At 41.8% G+C, this 20,991-nt stretch overlaps 1 protein-coding gene across 13 annotated transcripts in view; it reads left to right on the forward strand.

Moving 5' to 3' along the window:
• ARHGEF6 (Rac/Cdc42 guanine nucleotide exchange factor 6) overlaps nucleotides 1-20,991 on the forward strand; it is a 117,142-nt gene that overhangs the window by 92,739 nt on the left and 3,412 nt on the right. For 8 of the 13 annotated variants that reach the window (XM_070290673.1, XM_070290672.1, XM_070290682.1 and 5 more), the window contains 12 exons: nucleotides 180-318; nucleotides 3,056-3,115; nucleotides 5,112-5,258; nucleotides 8,696-8,782; nucleotides 9,579-9,657; nucleotides 10,636-10,781; nucleotides 12,101-12,226; nucleotides 13,789-13,809; nucleotides 14,916-15,009; nucleotides 16,098-16,187; nucleotides 18,402-18,501; nucleotides 20,289-20,343. In XM_070290673.1, the coding sequence (XP_070146774.1) occupies nucleotides 180-318; nucleotides 3,056-3,115; nucleotides 5,112-5,258; nucleotides 8,696-8,782; nucleotides 9,579-9,657; nucleotides 10,636-10,781; nucleotides 12,101-12,226; nucleotides 13,789-13,809; nucleotides 14,916-15,009; nucleotides 16,098-16,187; nucleotides 18,402-18,501; nucleotides 20,289-20,343 (1,144 nt within the window). The remainder of the gene's footprint in view (nucleotides 1-179; nucleotides 319-3,055; nucleotides 3,116-5,111; nucleotides 5,259-8,695; nucleotides 8,783-9,578; nucleotides 9,658-10,635; nucleotides 10,782-12,100; nucleotides 12,227-13,788; nucleotides 13,810-14,915; nucleotides 15,010-16,097; nucleotides 16,188-18,401; nucleotides 18,502-20,288; nucleotides 20,344-20,991) is intronic. The other 5 variants (XM_070290674.1, XM_070290679.1, XM_070290680.1 and 2 more) reach the window with 3 other exon arrangements.

Raw genomic sequence — 20,991 nt, forward strand, 5'->3', positions numbered from 1 at the left:
CCCAGTGTTGTGTGCCATGCTGATGGAATTGAGTTGAAATGCGTTGGACAGCATTTGGGCTGGTAACACAAAATGTATTTGGTTTTATATGCTGTGAAATACAGGAAAATCATGTTCAGTCCATAGCTCTTTACATGGAATATTAAGCAATAACAAAACTATATTCGTCCTTTTGCCAGTGATGAGCTGGAACGATTTATGGAAAATCAAGGTGCGTCCAGTCCAGGCATCCTCATTTTAACAACAAGCCTCAGCAAACCTTTCATGCGACTGGAAAAGTATGTTACACTCTTGCAAGAGTTGGAACGGCATATGGAGGTAAGGGAAGGTGAACTGTTTTAAGCTCTCATACAAAATATGGGCCTCTGCTATGGAGGCAGCAGCCAGTCCGCCTCCAAACTAGCCTTGGTGAGGAGTTCAGGAAAAATCTTGGTTTCAAAATTTACTTGATCCAGTCTTTCCTCTTCCCAGGCTTTTAGTTTTCCTCTTTATGCAGCAAGATAAGAAGGGGACTTTTTTTTTTTCTCTGAAGATTTTTAAATTTTTGGACTTATTTTTATTAATTTTTTCTAGCTTTGTTTTTGAGGTATGACTGACCAATAAAAACTGTATACATTTAGATTGTATAACGTGACTTTTAAAAGGTGTATAATGTGATTATTCATTATACACGTACTTGGTGAAATGATAACCATACAATCAAGTTAATTAGCACATCCACTTTTTTTGTGTGAGAACGTTTAATGTCTTTTTTTAGCAACTTTCAAGTATACAATTCAGTGTTATTAACTATAGTCACCATGCTGTACATTAGATCCCCCAGATTTACTCATCTAAAAACTGAAAGATACTCCTTCTTTATTATTAAATATTCATGGTTATTCTCCCTCCCCTCCCTTCTCCCAGCCTCGGTCTTGCTCACTGGTTGACTCAGATGGTGGTTCTACAGAGAGATCTTTCACCAAGAAATCTTCTATTGCTCTGATATATGAACCAGCTTTCTTGTGGGAGATAAACAAAGCAAAAGAGCATCAGAAAATGCACAGAAATTTTTTCATTATTATTATAGACAGGAGCATTTATCCCTAGGTCACTGCAGTCATTCAGCTTTCTGAGGCTAGATTACAGTGGAAGATTCTGGTATTTCTTGAAAGAAGAATAAATGGGTCCACTCTCAGTTTCTTTCTTTATGCAGCCAGACATCTCCATCAAAGTCCTCTTGCATTTTTTGCCTCAAGAGCCCAAATCCTCTTATTAAAAGCCAGTCAACAGGGGTAGCTTCTTGAGTGGTTCTTGTGTGCAGGAGCCTGGGGGATGGGGTTGTGGGTGGGTGAGGGGGGCCTGGAGGCTGCATTTACCCTACTTGTTCTTCCTGTGTCTGGGGAAAGGTTTTGAGGTTTGAAAGGGTTTGAATATCTTTAAAGAAAAAGGTTGCACGCTGCCAGTCATGTCAGCATTTGTAAGGATTGAAAGTGTGTACTCTGAGCGAAACCACATTCTCAGGTTCTTTGACCTGCCAGAAATCTGCAGGCAGTGGGGAGCCAGTGAATAATGCCAGCCAGAATGAAATTTCAGTTAGAGCCCGGCAAGGTGTTGAGCCCTGGATGGCTTTCCAAAAGCTAAACCAATTTGCTGAATCGTTTGAGGTTGGCCCCTCCTGGTTTCTCACAAAAATTCAGAAATGAGCAGCCTCAGGTTCCGTGACTGCTCAGTGCTGAAGTGCAAATATTAATACACGCTTCACTGGAGGAGATAAAATCCCAGGTGCTCCTCCTGCCTGGATCCTCTGTCTTGGAGCCTGTTTCCACTCCTTCTCCATGTGCTAGTGGTCCCCTGCCTTTGGCTGCCTTTCATTTCCCACTATGAGATTATACATACCCCAAGTATGAATTCACCATCTGGTAAGACACTTTATCCAGACTTCTGATCATTGAGCATGGCTGCCGGCTCATGATAGAGTAACATTTGAACTTCGCAGTGGTCAGCTGATTTGGGGGAGGATGAGTTTATAAAGGAATACAACCTTTCTTTTCATAAGCAGTGCTGTTCTTGGCTTGGGTTAGACCCGTAATCTACTCAGCTCTGTATTTTATCACTGGAGGCTGGTTGCACAGCAGATATCGTCCCATTACTCCAGCTGAAATTCAAAGCTTAGCTGGATCCCTCCCCAAGAAGCTCCACTTTCTTTCATAAAGAGTTGTGCAAGTGTGGACCCCTCAAAGCCATTTTTTTAAAAAAATGGCTGTTTATTCGTTCTGAAGCTAATGCATTTTTTGACTGTACCACCCAGCTTGTGGGATCTTAGTTCCCCAACCAGGGATTGAACTGTTGCTACCTGCCTTGGAAGCACAGAGTCTTAACCACTGGACCGCCAGGGAAGCCCCTCAGAACCATTTTTGAACCTGTTCACTTTTGGGGATTGTAAGTCCTGTGAAATTGCAGATCAAATAAGCTTGCTGAAGAAGGAGCACATGATATAAACTTGGAATTTTTTCCCATCTGCCAGGTTTAGTCTGCTAAAAGAAAATGGAGGAGGTTTAGCATATGAGATTGGATTGATTTTTCTCTGAGTACCACTCAGTTTCTACAGTTCCCTACCTCTTATCATTTACTAACAACATGACCTAATGATGACCCCAAATAATTATTATTTATTATCCACAGTATAATAGCAAAAGGGGAAATGGAAACTCTTGCCTCAATAACCAAATATATGTTACCAAATATATAATGTATTCCAAACTGTCTTAATTTCTTCATCACCTAATCATTAAAGGTGCTGAGATTCCAAATGCTCAAGTGCTGTCTTACTTTTTAATCTTGACGTTAGCATATAGCAAAACTGATTTTTTTCTTTGAGGTACAATTCTATGACTTTCAACCCATGTATAGATTTGAGTTACCACCATCACTAATGCAATACACAACAGTTCCATCATCCCTCAAAATGTCCTCTTTTGATCTCTTTGCAGCCACACCTTCCTCCCACCCCACCCTCTGGCAACCACTGATCTGTTCTCCTTTAATACTGTTTTAAAATGTATTCCTTTGATAGGATACGCATCCAGATCACCAGGATATTCTGAAAGCAATCGTAGCATTCAAAACTCTCATGGTAGGTGATGCTCTAAAATTATTATTCTGTATTTCGTAGTCTTTGTTTCTAAAACAGTGACTTGTGTGTAATGTTTCTTTCCTTTTGCAAAGGTCTTTGGAGTGGAAACAGTAAGCTCTAGTGACCGTATTGCAGTGATTGTGTCATTTAATGTTGTCTTCCAAACATCATGCTTACCTGTGAAAGGTTGCCAGGCTGAGGGTGTAAAGTACTCACATTTGAAGTCTCTGCCACATTAAGCATGGCTGTGTAGGTGGGGGGTTTCCTTTTGTCTCTTTGTCTTTACCCCTGTGTTGCTCACCTTACGTCTGTGCAACTCTTCCTTCACTGATTGGCATCAATACTGGATTCATCTACTTATGCCAAAGGGTGTGAGTCTATTCTTTGCATAGGAAAAAGAAATCCTTCATCAAATCTAAAAGGAAAAAAAAAAACCCAGCTAAAATGCAATTGCCGTATACAGATTGCTATCAAAGTTACCTTTATCTTAAATCTCGAGCATGATGGCTTAATGTCCTCTTGAAACCACTGATGTAAAACCGCTTGGTGGCATTTTAGGAGGAAAGTAAACGTTATTTGGGGTGATTGATTAAGTTGAGCTTCATTTTAGACATTTCCGTAGTATTCCAAGTGATGGGATCAATGTTCAGTTATTGATTCTTGCTGTAAGATTATGATGCACCTTTCACCGTCCCCTCATTTTTGTTGCTGTTGAAAGATCTGTACCTGACGTGTCCACAGTTAAACAACAAGTTGAAGACCAGAGCGTAAGGTATCAGTTTAAATTCGCTGTGGTAGACAAAAAATGGTCAAATATTGGCAGTTTGACATGGTTCAACCTAATAGAACAGGCCACTGAAACCTGTGGCATTTGTTATTGTTCTTTGTGTCCCCTTTCTTTTTTCCTGTGTAGATTGAATATAACATGTCTCTTTTGAAAACAAATTAATTCTAATCCTTTTACATGTTGTACAAGTTGCTTTGATGGTTACAGTATACTTACTCCCATTCCAGGTGCTTCAAAAATGTATCAGTTTATTTCTTTAAGCTTCCATTTACCTGAAAGGGACAGCAGAGATTTTATAGAAAACACATCCCAAAATGCTATGACAGTCATTTGGAAACAGGAATATGACTAATCGTATGCTTATTTTCATATTCAATTTGGATTGAATACTGTTAAATTAAGATAACTGCATTTTCTGAAACAGTGATACATATATATATAGTAATATAGTAGTGTATATATATATGTGTGTGTATATATATATATATATATATATATATATAGTAATTATAGCCTACATATTGTTTCTTGGCTTGTATTCTCAATTTGTATTTGTGCGATTCAGTTGTATCTCTTTTTCTAATCCTTTTAAGGATAAAAATGAACTTAGTACTTTTTATAGCAACCTACTACTAGTCCCAAAACAAAGTGTAGCACAGTGCACATGTTTCATTATAAGATCAGTTTGAGTCACTGTGGCATAAAGAGTTTAATTTTCTCTTTTGCAATAACTCTTGGAGTCATTTTATAAATTAAGATGTTATTTGGTTGGAAACTGAATTAGAAAAATAAGATTGCCTTGTAACTCAAAGCACTATTCATGCAAAGATAGACAAGATGGAGGGGAGGTGGAGCCAACAGGAATGCCAAGCAGCAGATCTGAATGTGCTGTCCCTGTTTGATGTAATTCTGCTTATTTTCCCATACTCCTTGCGGGGAGGGAGAGGCAATCCCCTTCTACCAGTTTATCTTGATGTTTTGACCAAATGAGAAGTAGCTCTTTCTTACAAAATGTCTGGGGGCTCAAGGCTAGCGATTTAAGGTAGTAGACCTTTCTGCCTGTCCAGAATGGAGCTGGTGATGGGATTCGCGATGAAGAACAGGGACTCAGTGGAAATCTGAGAGTCAAGAACCACATCTTATTTTAGTCTTGTTTTAGGTCTGTTTCGGAAGATTCCTATTCCATTATGTTCTGCTTTGGTTCTGTAGGGGCAGTGCCAAGATCTCAGAAAGAGAAAACAGCTGGAGCTGCAGATCCTTTCAGAACCTATTCAGGCATGGGAAGGGGAGGATATTAAAACCTTGGGAAATGTGATCTTTATGTCACAGGTCATGGTGCAGTGTGGAACAAGTGAGGTAAGAGGTTTCACAGCTCAATACCACTTCTTCCATCTCTTCTTCCATATGTTTCTTCCTTTATGTTTTCTCCCATCAAGGTCAAACACTCGAACTTTCGCATCACAAACTGAGGACCTCTTCTTTGCCCAGCCCTCTGCTTGGTGCTGTGGGAGGGAGGTAGGAGGAAAGAACAGCCATGATCTTGATCTGTGCCTTCAAAGTACTCATTAGAGACAGATGAAAACCCAAACTGCAACTAGAAAACAAATCAAAATAGTCCATGACAGATTGTGACATCCCAGCAGTAGATTCCACAGAAGTTCAGAGAAGGGAAAGAGCAAGGAAAGACTATATGGAGACAGGACCCGAGGAGAGGGCCATGAAGAGAAGAGGGGAAATTTTTGTAAGGGAGAGGTCCTTATTGTCTCAGGAGAGAGCAGGATCTTGGCGGCCTTTGTTCTTCAGGGCACTTGATTGGGATCAGAGGAAACCTCCCAGGCAGAGTGCAAGAGCAAGCTGACTGAGAGGCAGGTTGTGAAGAATGTCAGATGTCAGGCAAGGGTAGTTCAGATGGATGCAACAGGCAGCATGAAACCATGCCAGACCTGAGTGGGAGAGAAACACAATGAAAGGGCTGTTTATGATGCCATCTGGCAGCCGTACTGTCCACTAAACTGGAAGGGATGGGGCTGGAGACAGGCCAGCTGGGTTGGAAAGTGGTAAGTAAGTATCTCCCCCCCACCAAGCAGGTGATGGTGGAGAGAATGAAACTTAAGGGGCAAGTCTGAGACCTGTTTGGAAGGGAAAGCCTACAGGAAGTGGGGAGCCATGGGCTAAAAGAGATGACAGGTGTCATTTCAGATCTGGTAACTTTCACGTGGTGGTCGGTATACAGATGGAGGTGACTTGTAGGCAGGTGTTGAGAAGGTATAGAAATGTGGGTAGGAGGTCAGAATTTGAGGCAGAGGCTTACAGGTCGCTGATAGATGTGCTTTCTTGGGAAATAAATGTCCGGAGAGAAGCACAAAGGCCTGAAGATGGATTATATCTTTTAGGAAGGGGGCAGGGTAGGAGAAGAAGGTTGATTACATCATCTGGCATGATTTATTGGGTACTACAATCATCTTCTCCTTCCCTAAATATCTTCTTCTACTCCCTGACAGGTCTGTGTCAGAGATTCATTACTTTGGGTTAATGTGGTTACCAAAGAGGAAAGTGGGGAGGAATAAATTAGGAGTCTGGGATTAACACATAAAGCAGATAAACAACAAGATTCTACTGTATAGCACAGGGAACTATACTCAATAGCTTGTAGTAACCTATAATGGAAAAGAATCTGAAAAATATATATATCTGAATCACTTTGCCATACACTTGAAACATTGTAACTCAACTAGGCTTCAATAAAAAAAAAACACTAGAAGAAAAATAAGCAATCTTATGTAAAATGCAGATACCCTGGGGAAAGTTAATGTAGCGACTCTAACAGTCTTTCATACCTTTGGGATAAACCTCTTGGGTAAAGCAAGAAAGAAATAGTGCCAGAAAAAGAAAGTGGAAGATAGAGGGAAATTATGGGAGTGTGTTGTCATGGAAATTCCAGAAAGAACATTTGAAACTGGTCAGACTGCTGAGGGCTGCAGAAGGTTCAGAGTATGGAGACCGAGAAGCCATGAGATGTCACAAAAAGGCAGTGATTGATGACTTTGAGAGAGCGACAAGGGTGCAGTTATGGAGGGATCAATGGGGAGAAAAAGAAAGCAGCCAGTAATTTGGCAATAAAACGTCAAGAAATAAAGCCACAGGGGGCAGATGAAAGCCTATGAAATGGACAGACATTTCATATGCTAAAGGCAGCAGAAAAAGCGAGTTAGACAAGAGAAGTGGCTGGAAGCAGGAGCAGGAGATGTCTGTAGAAGGAAGCCAACCAAGAGAAAGATGGGAGAGAACGCAGAACACTTGTTAGAAAAATTAGCCTTGAAACGTTGCTCTTCTCAAGCAGGAGGAAGGAGATGGAACTGGGCTTGAGGATCTTTGGCATTTACTCACTGCATATCTGCTCAAGGAGTTCAGAGAAGCATTTGTGTCCAACATTTCCTTTCAGTTCAGTTGAGTCGCTCAGTCCTGTCCAACTCTTTGTGACCCCATGAATTGCAGCACGCCAGGCCTCCCTGTCCATCACCAACTCCCGGAGTTCACCGAAACTCACGTCCATCAAGTCGGTGATGCCATCCAGCCATCTCATCCTCTGTCATCCCCTTCTCCTTCTGCCCCAATCCCTCCCAGCATCAGAGTCTTCTCCAATGAGTCAACTCTTTGCATGAGGAGGCCAAAATATTGGAGTTTCAGCTTTAGCATCATTCCTTCTAAAGAACACCCAGGACTGATCTCCTTTAGAATGGACTGGTTGGATCCCCTTGAAGTCCAAGGGACTCTCAAAAATCTTCTCCACCGCCACAGTTCAAAAGCATCAATTCTTCGGCACTCAGCTTTCTTCACAGTCCAACTCTCACATCCATACATGACCACTATTTCCTTCTTTGTTTTATGTGGGTATAAGAATTATTGTGTAGTTACTGATTAATAGTAATTTTAGGAAGAGTTTAACACATGAGTTAAGAGCAGTGGTCCCCAACCTTTTAGGCACCAGACATGGGTTTTGGGGATAACAATTTTTCTACGAATGGGAGAGGGGTGGCAGGATGGTCTGGGGATGATTCAAGCACATTACATGTATTGTGTACTTTATTTCTATTATTATTACATCAGCTCCACCTCAGATCATCAGGCATTAGATCGCAGAGGTTGAGGACCCTTGTGTTAGAGCATAATAAATTTCTTATCACTTGAACCCCTTTATTTGGCCACTTTTCAAAGTAAAATCATTTTCACTTTGAGAACCTCAAGACTTATATTGTGCTATATGGTTGCATCATGGGCAAGAAGGCATTAACAGTGTGACTTTTCAGGCTTCATGCTTGGGAAACAAGCATGGTCATTTGTATTTAACTGTTATGTATAGTGGACTTACCAGGTGGTACTAGTGGTAAAGAACCCGCCTGCCAGTGCAGGAGATGGGGGTTCAATTCCTGAGTCAGAAAAGTCCCCTGGAAAAGGAAATGGCAACTCATTCTGGTATTCTTGTCTGGAAAATTCCATGGACAGAAGAGCCTGGTGGGCTACAGTCCACGGGGTCACAAAGAGTTGGGCACAACTGAACGACTGAGCACACACGTTGTGTATAGGAAGGAGACAGATAAACTGGATTTATATACATTTCAAAGTACAATTAAACGAGTTGTGTACTTTTAAGTTGGGTATCTTTTTTAAAAAAAATCACTATTTGTGTTTCATTGCCTTATATAAGATCTATCTTACAAAAACGATTCCAGAAATTCTTAATAAACAAAATGTGCAATTTCTGTTTACATGTAATCTTTTTGCCTCCACTTCAGGAAAAAGAGGAGCGGTACCTCATGTTATTTTCAAGTGTTTTGATAATGTTATCTGCAAGTCCTCGGATGAGTGGCTTTATCTATCAGGTTAGTAGATTTCATATAGAGCAACAAGACAGATAATGAAAATAGGTTTTCATCTAGATGCCCTGTTTCCAGCCTGTGTTAAGAGCTCCAGCCAGAAAAGGCGGAATGTTCTGACCCTTTGTATAATTAAACAATTTATGAGAGCAGATATTCCTTTGAACACAGACCTTTGTGTTAGTATAATGAGTTTATCCTGAACCTCCACTGCTCTGGTTATGAGATAGGTCATGAATGTGTAAACAGAAATCACAGTCTGCAACTAAGTAAATTAACAGCAGCATTTTCCAGGCCTAGATCATATCATTATTGCTGAGAAGATATAAAGCTGACAGTTGCCTCTGTGATTGTCTTATTACAGTCACATTATATGACCCAAGTTTCTGAGATGGAAGTCATTCAACTCCTTAGGAAATTCAGCTTCTTTCAGTTGACTCCCAAGACACTGAGTATTATAAGTTATTGTTGCCTATCCTATCTTGCCCTAGCAATGACTAATTTTCATGAAATTTGAGTTTTTGCTTTGTTGACGGACTCTCCTGAAAATCTGTTAGAAGCGTAAACTGTGATTTAATCCTGACCTCATGATTTATGGTGTGTTAGCAAAACACAACCCACATTTTCCTGTTGCTTTCTTGTCTGATTAAAATTTAAAGCAGAGAAACACATTATCTATTGACACACCAGAGAAATATGTCTCACCATAATTCAGCAGTGGTTCCTAAGAGGGTCAGAAAATCCAACAAAAACAGAGACATGTATAAGCACAGAATTAATGGGGATGTTCTTTTTCTGGTAGGGAAAAATACCAATAGCAGGAATGGTGGTGACTAGATTAGATGAAATTGAAGGGAATGACTCTACATTTGAAATCACAGGTAGGTAATTTTCTCTTCTTCAAATCCTTTTCAAAATGAACTGGGGTTTAAATAAATAAACAGTATTATATTTTCTGTTATATAGTCCATGAGCAAGTTTTCCATGGACATGGTAAAGTATATTCCATTTCCTTGGATAATTAGGTTACAGCAAGAGGAGGGAAGACTCGTGGTCATTCATGAGCCTCAGCTTGGCCATTAGTTTCAATCTTCTCTTGCATAAGAGCTACGAAATAACAAGATGGACTGATTTAAATACAGTTTTCTCTCCCTTCTGTCATCTATTCCCTGGTGGCAGAGGAGCCAAAAATGTGAACTTTTATCAAAATTTTATCATCAGCCTATGAATTAGCAAGATTTGTGTTTCTAAAAAGTGCTGAAAAGCCATGAAACTTTCCTCACAAATTGAGCAATCTGCCACACCTTGGTCATGCCCCCCCAACTGGCCTGCTGTCCCTTTTCCCAAACCTGTTTGATGTAATGGTTGCACGTTTTTCACTGATACAACTCAATGGCTAACACTAGGATCCTGGCCCCAGACCTTAACCCCTTCTTTCCCAATAGGGAGCCCGAGATTTGGTATTGGCCTAAAGACCAGTCTTAGTTGGATCTGGCTTCATCTTTGATATTGGGTAAAGCAGTATGCTATTCTCCTTTTAGACTATGAACTAGATGGGCCCTGTGCTTAAATTTGGGGACTGTGAGTTTGTTTGGAGTGAAGTTTTATATTACTTCCAAGATTCTATAAGCAGTAGAAATCAAGGATGGTTTTTATAAATCAAATACGAGTATTTATATATTTATTATCACGGCTTATCTGTTCCTGATAGAAGAGTTTCAACAGGGTTAACTCATAGGTATGAAAACTTCTCAAGATAGACACCCAAGTCCTAGCTGCACGAAGTGTGTTTATGAATGAGGCAAGCTCAAGGTCCTCCTTGTCTTTTGTTTCCAAATGCTCCTAATCGGGTGATCCAGGTAACACAGTAGAGAGAATTGTGGTCCACTGCGGCAACAACCAGGACTTCCAGGATTGGCTGGAGCATCTGTACAGGCTGATCAGAGGACCTGCCTCTTGCAGTTCATTATCCAAAACATCATCGTCATCTTGTAGTGCTCACTCCGTAAGTAGCGTGTCTGTCCTGTCCAGGGATTATTGAGTCTCTTGTCAAATCCTGCCTACTGAGGACTTACAAGAGTGGTGAGCATGCCCTTAGCCTTTGGATAGTTTGGATTTGTAGGATTAGAAGTACAGTCAAACCTCATTAATTCTGCTTTCTTGTTATGGGGGAGGCCTATCCCAATTAACACAGAGTTTGAGATATGCAGCCTTATTTGACAGTTATACTCCAACTGAACTGCTAGCAGAGTTTTTCTAACCAGAAGTCCTGCTAAGATGTTTTAGTGATAAACAGGATGTATTTTACTTAGCAACCGTTATGCTCATCAATGCTTCGGCTCCAATCCTTTGGCCACCTGATGCGCCGAGCCGACTCATTGGGAAAGACCCTGATGCTGAGAGAGATTGAAGGCAAAAGGAGAAGGGGGTGACAGAAGATGAGACGGTTAGATAGCATCACTGACTCAATGGACATGAATCTGCACAAACTCCGGAAGATAGCGGAGGACAGAGAAGCCTGGGGTGCTTCAATCCATGGGGTCGCAAAGAGTCAGACACAACTTAGCAACTGAACAACAACAGCGTGCTTGTACTGATAATGTGCTAAGGCAAAAGAGATAGTTTACCCTCTTAAGTACTGAAACATCTCCATGCAATCCCATCTATGCTATCACATTTCTTCATTAACCTTTAAGGGTAAACTTTGAGAGCTGCCTCCTTCTGCTTTATCACAGAGTTCACAGAATTTGAATTGATGAGATTTTACTGTACTTGCTGAGTGAGACTGAAGATGTGCTGTGTCGTCTGTTAACATTCAAACCTGTGATGCCCAAATTCCAGTTTTGAGCATAGTGTGTTGTGAGAAGAAAAAGGGCTTTTGGCATCAGATCTGGGTTCAAATCTTGACTTTGCCGATTGCTGACTGGTTACTTCGCTTTGCTAAAGTTTGCCTTCAGCTTTTCTGAAAATAACCTATGTAAGCACCTAATTGAGTGCCAAACACATAACTGAACTCATTAAATGTTGACTGTTATTCCACTTTCCTCCCTTTCAGGGGAAAAAGAAAACATCTGACTTGAATGAAATTGCAGGACAGAGGGAGGGCAGGCTCATGGGATGTGGAGTCATTGTTGTGCTGTTCCTTTGAGGCCCCAGGTCTTGACTGGAGAATGCCAGTTCTCCAACTGGAGACTTGTTTTCCCATCTTTTCCTTTCTGGGCCTGGCTTTTCAGATCCAACCAAGCTATTGCTGTTCTTTCAGTGTGTGGCCCAGGGTTGGGTTCATATGGCCAATTGCTACCATCTCATCAGCCATTTTCCCAGTCTTTTAGCTCTACTGGACAGCCCCGAGGACCCTTGGAGCCTCCTCAAATTATAAAACCTTGGAGCTTAAGTTGTCTACGACCTGCACCTCCACTTAGACCATCAGCAGCACTAGGTTATAAAGAGGTAATTTTGCTACATATGGTATAAAATGCTTCTGACAAGCTGATTTTGTAGCTTATTAAAAATAGTTCTGTGGGGATGTGCTAGAATTGATGGTAGGTGATACAGTCAGTCAGTCTTGAGTTGCCAGACTCAGTGATTTTTTTTTTTAATTTCTTAATTTTTCATTTCCCCATTGTCCATCTACACATATATCTTAAATACCCACAGGCTTTCTGTGCACTGCCTGAGTTTCTCCAGTCTCCTCCTGAAGGGCCCCTGGTTTGCCTTTATGATGATATGATAATTCTATAAATTGGTCATGATGTACACACATCTCAAACAAAAGTCGCTTCATTAGCGTGGAATTGCTAACCAAGCAGAGCCAGTTCTGCATTTTTAATCATTTTGATCTATGAAACCAAATCTGGGACCAAACCCTGGGTCTGAACTATGAAAGTCTGAATTATTTGCTGCAGTTGGAAAGAAAGAATTTAATGAAAGGAATGTCTTTAAAAAAGAGGCTTCTAAGCAACAAGCCTAGAGGACATTTGATATTTGGGTAGAATGGGGATTTCAAGTTGTTTTTTTTTTTTCTTGTCTCGAAGTTGCAGTCAGGAAATGCCAGTCACTATCTTCTGAAACTGTGTGGAGTGTTACCTTTTCCATCCAAACTTTTTTTTTCCCTAGCATGGTTCTCATCATTTCAGCTTTCAGAAAAGATCCTCATTTATTAGCAACTGTTCTTTAAATAGGTATTAACGCATGAAGATTTAAGTTTGTGACAGTTATGAGATGTGTCTTAGAATTACGGTGCCAAGGCAGCATATGTTTTTGTACCAAATGTGTGTTTTTGATGCATAACACAGACTTAGCTCAGTTTTGAGTTTGTTTTGATTTAAAACACCATGCCATTGTTTCACTTGTTGCCTCCAATGCTTAGTGCAGTAAAAGTAGAACAATATTTGGATACAAGAGGATTTTTTGATCTTTTCAACCTGACATGATAGGAAAATAATCCTTGAGCTGAATCTTTATTATGTACCTCTATTCAGAATTTGGCCAGAAAACAGCCCCAGAGATTGGCTTTGGAAATTGATCGGTGATTCCTGCAATCATCCAATTTTCTCCTCTGATTACCTTAACCAGGAGTGCCACTTCATAGTTACCTAAGTCCCCTTTTTAATGATGGATATTTTGTAATTGTCAGTTACTAAATTCAAATTAAGGTGAGCTTTGAAGTGTAAAGTTGACTTAATCCTTCACAGAACTAATCCATTAAAACTAAGGCATGATCACTTTGTTTCTGCTGGGAGAAGTGAGTTATTAATATGTTCTTACTATATAGTGTGTATTTCAGTAATTTTCAGCATTTGTAATTCTTCACAGAACTGTATTCCTTGGGCTTTTGCATGACGATATTGCATCTGAAACTAATGTGGGAAACATGATGATATTCTCTCTGTGTAATTTATGATAACACTAACATTTCAAATGTTGTTTTAGAATTATTGATAAATGGATTTGGTCACTATAACCATCGACCTCTCACGCTCATCTTCTCTTTCTTTACATATTCACTTTAGAGGATGTCTTATATCTTAAAGGTAAGGGTAGAACAATATCTTTGGTGTACAGTGACATCATTTAATGCTGTGCTGTAATCTTTGATGAATGAAGCTTTCCTTTATGCTTGTTTTGTCCCTTTTTACAATTGGTAGCTAAAATATGAAGATACATTTCTGACATGTAAGTACTTTCTTCAAAAAAGTAGGCTCTTGGGAAATATGAACAAAAATGAAAAACTACGTGTGACTAAAGTAACAGGGAAAATAGAAACAGCATGTAAAATGTCTGTTTTCCATGGGCTTTTTTTTTTCACTATTTCTATTTTTCCTGTTATTTTTGTCACATGTGAGTTTTTCATGTCTATCTGCTTTCTAAGGACATCACTGAGGCTAATAGGAAGAAATTAAATTCTTTGTCGTATTTATTTTTAAGGTAGCAGTTGTTATCCATTCATCCTGTATATACATAGCATGGAAGGTTGAAATAAGATGATCACTGTTTACTCGGATACTTAATGAGCACTTTTTAGACTTTCTGGTTATTCATATGGCAAATCCAACAATTCATATATCTTTTATCTGCTAATTAAAAATATGCCTTGCTTGGCTGTCGGTACATTACGTGTAACCCCACATTATTTACCAGGAAATCTTTCATTTGGCTATTCTCTCTGAATACAGGGAATGTACTTAGTCTCTCTGCCTTAATTTTCCTGTCTGGCCAGTGGAAGTTGATATTCTTCTTTGTGGGACTGTTGCTAAGGAGAATTTATTAGTTTTGAAGCTCTTTGAAAAGTGGTCTATACCCCACTAAGAGTTATCATTGATATTTCATTCCCTTAAAACTGTATCAGTGGGAAGTATAAACCCAGTTAGGAGTAGTGTTATTTCTCTAGGAATGGCATCCATCACCATCTCTCCAGATTGTGCCCTAAAGGCACTTTGCCTCCTGCATCTGCAGTTGGCCCATGCCATTCTTGGAGCCACTTTTACTGTGTCTAGCATTAAATTTTGATTCCCTCCTAAGTGAAACTGTAAAAATCAGAGAGCCATTCTACTTAATTTCATTTGCTCTTTTTAATTTTTTTTTCGGGGGGTGGGAGGGGCGAGAACCTTAATTCATGAAGAAATCTCTACCCTTATAGGAGTCTAGTAAAAGCCCCAAAACGATGAAGAAGTTTCTTCATAAAAGAAAGACTGAAAGAAAACCATCAGAGGAGGAGTATGTCATCCGGAAAAGTATGTATGTGTTTTTTATTTTTCGAAAGTTGATTATAGATGAGGAATTTTTTGAAAGCAGAAGATTTGAGCAGTATGTTCTCAGCGTCATCTTTCCATAGGGAAAAACGCATGTGAAGGCTTAGCCTCCTCTAAGACTTTGGAATAAGCTGTCTCCGGCTGCTTTTCACCTGTATGGTTTTCGTGTTGACTGTTTGGCCTTACCTGGTTTAGAAATACTAAAGGGACCTATTTGCAGTGGATACTTTTTTCCGTTCTTAGTTTCTGAATGCCTGAGATATTTGCCTTTACTGAGACTCACTCAATAGACCTGAAGGGAGTTTAATGTTCAGTAATGTTCTCAGTTAGTCAAGGAATCTGCCTGCTGTCATGTAGAAACAGGGCTGGATTTAGAGACAGACTGCAAAGTCTGTCAGCCAGTGGGTACATACACATTTGTCTCTGCTGCTGGGAACAAGGCACTCTGGGACACATATGAACGAGTAAGTGACGCTTCCTAAATGGGTGACAGAGCTGTGCGTATCAGTCAGAGATAGTCTGGATAAACCTTTGCTAGACTTTAGCTTCTGTATCCCCCATCCCCCACCCCACTCCTAGGTCTGTGCACACGAGCGTGTTAATAGTCACTTCTAGGATGAGTTGGAGGGGCTTGGAGAGGAGAGGGAGAATCAATGACTAGCCTGGCTGGTTGGGAAAAAAAATGTGTTATGTTACTGGTGGAAAGCTTCCTTAGAGAAGGTGAGCCTTGAAATTTGATGGAGAGGAAGGGTGTGGTGTGTTGGCTAAGAACTGAGGCCAGCGCCAAGCCCAGTGCTGGCCCTGAAGCCTCTGAGACACTTGGGAGACCCTCTAATTTAGTGTTCTGAGTGGCTTCCAGAGCAGACCACTCTTGGTGCTGATCTCACTGGTGCTGACCGCAGAGCTCCTCAGTCACTCTTGCTCCACCATGACAGCTGGTCAGCTTTTCTCTCCTGCCTTGCATGAACACCATTGGTCAGAGAAGCCAGTGCCCAGCACCCACGTGCATCATTTCAAGGGTCCAGAGGTGTGTATCTCTGTGAAAAGTCACAATTCATTACATTTGACAGGTACGGCTGCTCTGGAAGAAGATGCTCAGATTCTGAAGGTGATTGAAGCCTACTGTACCAGCGCAAGCTTTCCACAAGGCCATGGCTCAAGTAGGTCCCCCCAGCCACTTTCTCTAATGAGTGATGTTTCTTCGCTACTGCTCACTGCCTCTTGGAAAAAGAGCAAAGCAACCCAGATGGGCTGCAGGGTGTGGAAAGCAGGTGACTTGAAGCAGAGGAGTGGGTACAAGGCTGCATCTTTCAGATAAGCTGGTTTTAGCTACCAAGCGGTTTGTTTACCCACTATTTCTTTTCACCCAGAGAGAAAGAGAGATGCAAGAATAAAAAAAAGTTGGAGGTGATAGAAATGAAAAAAAAAATTTTTTTTAAAGTCAATTTCCTTTGAAGTACACAAATACCTTCACCAACACTAGTTAGGAATTAAAGAGCCCAAAGGGTTCCTGTGTCTGTGAACTGATGCTAATCTCTTCTTATAGGCAGATTTGGAAAGGAAGTCAAAATATTATCTTTGATCAGCTGCATATTTAAGCAAACAGAGCTTCACCAAGCTCAAGTTTCAGAGTTGCTCTGAAAATCTGGAAATGTAGCTGCTTAGCAGGGCCTGTTGAGAGTGTCTACAATTTATCAGGGACCTATTAGCTGAGGGTATTTCCCCCAGCCTGAAAGTGAGATGATGTTTTCTGATTCTTCCTTGTGCTTTTATAAAAGACATGTCACATGGCTTATGTCCTTGGCCTTTCATTATTAGAGACATTAAGGATACCTGGTGTCAGGGTCTTGCCTCTGCAGAAGCCATGAGGTCTCCCTAAGGCTCCACTGGGACAGCCACTGAGCCCATGCTTGAGCATGGGCAGGGCTTCCTCAGTGAACCACCCTGAGGGGTGCTGTCAAAGTGACATGTCTCTAAGGGCATCATGGGAAAAGCTTTCTATGTGGACTTTGATACATTTGACTTTGAAGGGGAGAGTGTCACACCGTGTGCTTCTCAGACCCAACCTGGCTGCAGCTTTGGGCATGCCTAGCCCTAATAACAAGATTCCAGGAGCCAGGAAAGGCAAGTGAGAGCAGTTTTTATCATAGAAACCAGGAAAGAGAGGGACACAAGGAGACACTAGAAGCAGCAGCCCTCCTATGATATCTGACCTCACCTCCTGCCTCCTCCTGTCTTCACTCTGATAGACACAGGAAATTTGCTCAGAGGTGCAGGCAGGCATTCTGGCCTCAAGAGTCACATTGTCTCTCCTCCTCCCTGGCCTCCCTTTTATGTGTGGAAAGTGTCTAGCACAGTGCGTGGCACACAGTAAGCCATTTAGCATCATGGTGTCATGGTGACCGACACCATACATCCCTCTCCAGCCAAAAGTCCTGCTCCCCTAAAACTGATCCTTACTGTTTCTCGCTGCATCCAGTTGGTTGGTCAGTCAGCCAGTCTGCTACCCACTTATTAAGCATCTACGAAGTCCTGGGCCCTGCAGAAGACAGAGACAGATCCCCTTCGAGGAAAGCATGGAGATTGAGTGAAGGCAGTGAGTGTTTAGAAGTTGAAGGGAATTGGCTCAGAAGAGAGGAAGCCAGTGGCTCAAGGAGACAGAAGATTAAGGGATCTAGCTCTCAGAGGAAGGATACAGAAGGGAGGCGGAGGTTGGAGGTGCAGGAGAGCTGTCTGGTCAGGTCCCATGGCTGCTCTGTCACCTTCTCCATCCCAGAGCAGGGAGATGGTGAGCAGACAGTGGTCAGGACGCCTGCATCTTTGCAGCTGTTGTGATCATCTCCCCACCCACACTCTACCCTTGATCAAAATAGTCTCCACTGACTCTGCGTCACCCTGTAAGGTGGAGAACAAATGGGGTGAATGATGCTTCTGAAGACTTTTTAAGCATGTTGCATCCCCATGTAGTGCTATGTTCTGCATGATTTTTACTAAAATACAAAACACACAGAGTGTGGTGTGCCATTCCCCAGAGATGGGCAGGGAGGAATGGTTGCTGGCCAGCTCTTTGCTTTGGAGGAGGCAGAACAGGAAAGGAGGGAGCCTTGGTTGAGGATAATCTCACAGCAGCCTTTTCACATTGTTTCTGGATACAAAATGTGCCCCTGCCCCCAGGGCTGAAACAATGTATTCGGCCATTTCATTTCTCATGTCAGAAAGATTTCGTCAGAAAATGTGACTGCTCTTGGGGTGCCAGTCAGCCAGATGCCGTCAACAAAGACCCCTCAAAAACAATCGTAGAAAGGAACAAACCCCCAATAAATAGTCTCCTCTAGTAATCCCCCTCCTCTGCCTCTGGCTACCCTTGTCTGTAGGTGCTCGCAAAGATTCCGTTCCCCAAGTCTTACTCCCCGAGGAGGAGAAACTCATCGTTGAAGAAACCAGAAGCAACGGCCAGACCATCATTGAAGAAAAGTGAGTAGAGCTGGCTAAACCTTTTCTGGTATTTCCAGGGGCTGGAAAGAAGGTTCCAGCAGACCAAGCTAGCACTGAAGGGCAGACCCTCCTCATCAGAGCATGAGGCCCTCTTGGTTGATCGTACAGTTGGGAGCCCAGGGAGGGCTGCTTCCACAACAAAGGGAAGGAGAAAGGAGAGGCAGAGGCGGCAGCCAGCTCCCCGGACAGGAAGGGACTTCAGGGTAAAAAGGAATACTGCTCCAGATGGGTTTGGGAGGCATTGGGAAGGCCACAGCCCCAATTCCCCTGCCCATGGCAATGCCCCTCACATTTATGGACTCAGGCACTGGACTTTCAATACTTGACCTCATTTAAACTCCTAGAGCAATCCAGTGAGATACACCACCATTGAGATTCACCACCGTTACAGATGAGAAAATTGTGCTTCAAGAAAGTTATGTCCTTGACCTACCTTTGCACAGTAATGAGGGTGACCTACCAGGGGAAAATCAGGTTAAATACTTGTTTAAACTTGAGTCATTTCTGAAGTCAGGCCTAAATTTGCATAGGACAGCTTTTTTCATAGCACTTGGCACCGTCAATATATTTTTCCATCTGGTGTATGAAGTGATACGGCCAAATGGTAAAGCACTTGGGCTCAAGAGAAGAACAGCCCTGGTTCAAGTCCAGATTCTGGTACTTGTTAGCTGTGTGACCTGGGACAAGTTCCTTCCCTTCTCTCTGCCTCAGTTTCCTCATCTATAAACTGGATGTGATAATAATACTTTCAGGGTTGTTGTGAGGTTAAATGGAATAAGAAGTAAAAGGCTCAGCACATGATAATCACTCAATAAGTGATGATCATATAGTAATAGTTATTTACTCAATAGTAATAGTTAATAACTGGTTACCCAAGGTTAGAGGACTGGTAAGTTGTAGAATAAGTGGAACTCTGATCTCCAGAGTCCTCGTCCAGGGAGAGAGAGTGAGAGAGAAAATGACTCTTCTATAACTCAGCCAAGGTGCTTTATCCCTTTTGGAATATGTGGAATCTTCCAGAAATAATGCCCTGACTTTGTGTCACGTATGCTGGTGAGAAGGGCAATGTGCTCGTGCAGATACTATAGGCTAGGCAGGGCCTGGTGCCACCTCTCATTACAGAATGTCAGGTGATGCACCTTCCTTCCCCCAAGGGAGAACTCAAAACCTTACAAGCAGCCCTAGTCTCTTCTTTTTCTTTTACTTTTTTCTTTTTAAAATTGAAGTAGAGTTGATATACAATAACATATAAGTTGGACTTCCCTGGTAGCTCAGATGGTAAAGTGTCTGCCTACAATGTGGGAGACCCAGGTTCGATCCCTAGGTCGGGAAGATCCCCTGGAGGAGGAAATGGCAACCCACTCCAGTACTGTTGCCTGGAAAATCTCATGGACGGAGGATCCTGGTAGGCTACAGTCCATGGGGTCACAAAGAGTCGGACATGACTGAGCGAATATATAAGTTACAGGTGTACAATATACTAGTTGCTTTTTCCGTACTCACCCAAGCTGGGGAGTGAGCAGTGGAGGAGAGAGGTAATAAAAAAAGTGTGGTGACTCAGCATTGGAATGAGCTGGTGTGATGGTGGTTGTTAGCCCATAAAAATGAGGGACACAGGGGCCATTCATAGTAGCATGTCTCCCCAGAAAGGTCTGCTGGAAAGGTCACTGGTTTTCAGAAACTGTATTTCTATAAAGTTGCTTTTCTTCTTAAGTATCACTTAATACTTCGATGCCAACTATTAATCTCTAAACTTTATGTTCTAGGAGCCTTGTCGATACTGTCTATGCCTTGAAGGATGAGGTCAAAGAGCTGAAACAGGTAATGAAATTTCTCAGATCCTAACAAGCCTGCTCCCTCTTCCCTGCCACACATGGGTAAACACCCTCAGGAGAAAGCCAGGAACAAGGTGGTGAGGTGGGGATTTCCCTTGTGTCATCCAGGTGAGTTTTGTCGATTTTACCATGTGGCCTTGGATTTCAATTTCTGAGGCTTGCTTATATACCTATTTAGCGTTTAAAATAGGGTTCCAAACTTGGTTACAATTTTCGTGTTCCCTGACATTTGCAAACAGAATTTAAGAAAAGATAAGTCATTCATGGGACTTCCCTGGTGGCTCAGACGTTAAAACGTCTATCTACAATGCGAGAGACCTGGGTTCAATCCCTGGGTAGGGAAGATTCCCTGGAGAAGGAAATGGCAACCCACTCCTGTACTCTTGCCTGGAAAATCCCATGGATGGAGGAGCTTGGTGCAGACTACTGTCCATGGGGTCGGAAAGAGTCGGGCACGACTGAGCGACTTCATGTAAATAGAACCAATAAGTCATGAATTGTGGGCTCCTCTGGCACTCTTCCTTGAGTTTGAGGACTGCCTGTACTTGGTGATGGGGTAAAGGCTAGATTGTAAGGAGAGAGACCAGAAGCTGGAAGATCACTTAGGAGGCTATTACAGAACTTGAGGTGAGAC

This window comes from Ovis canadensis, chromosome X (genome assembly GCF_042477335.2).
Source record: "Ovis canadensis isolate MfBH-ARS-UI-01 breed Bighorn chromosome X, ARS-UI_OviCan_v2, whole genome shotgun sequence".
Lineage (NCBI taxonomy): Eukaryota > Metazoa > Chordata > Mammalia > Artiodactyla > Bovidae > Ovis > Ovis canadensis.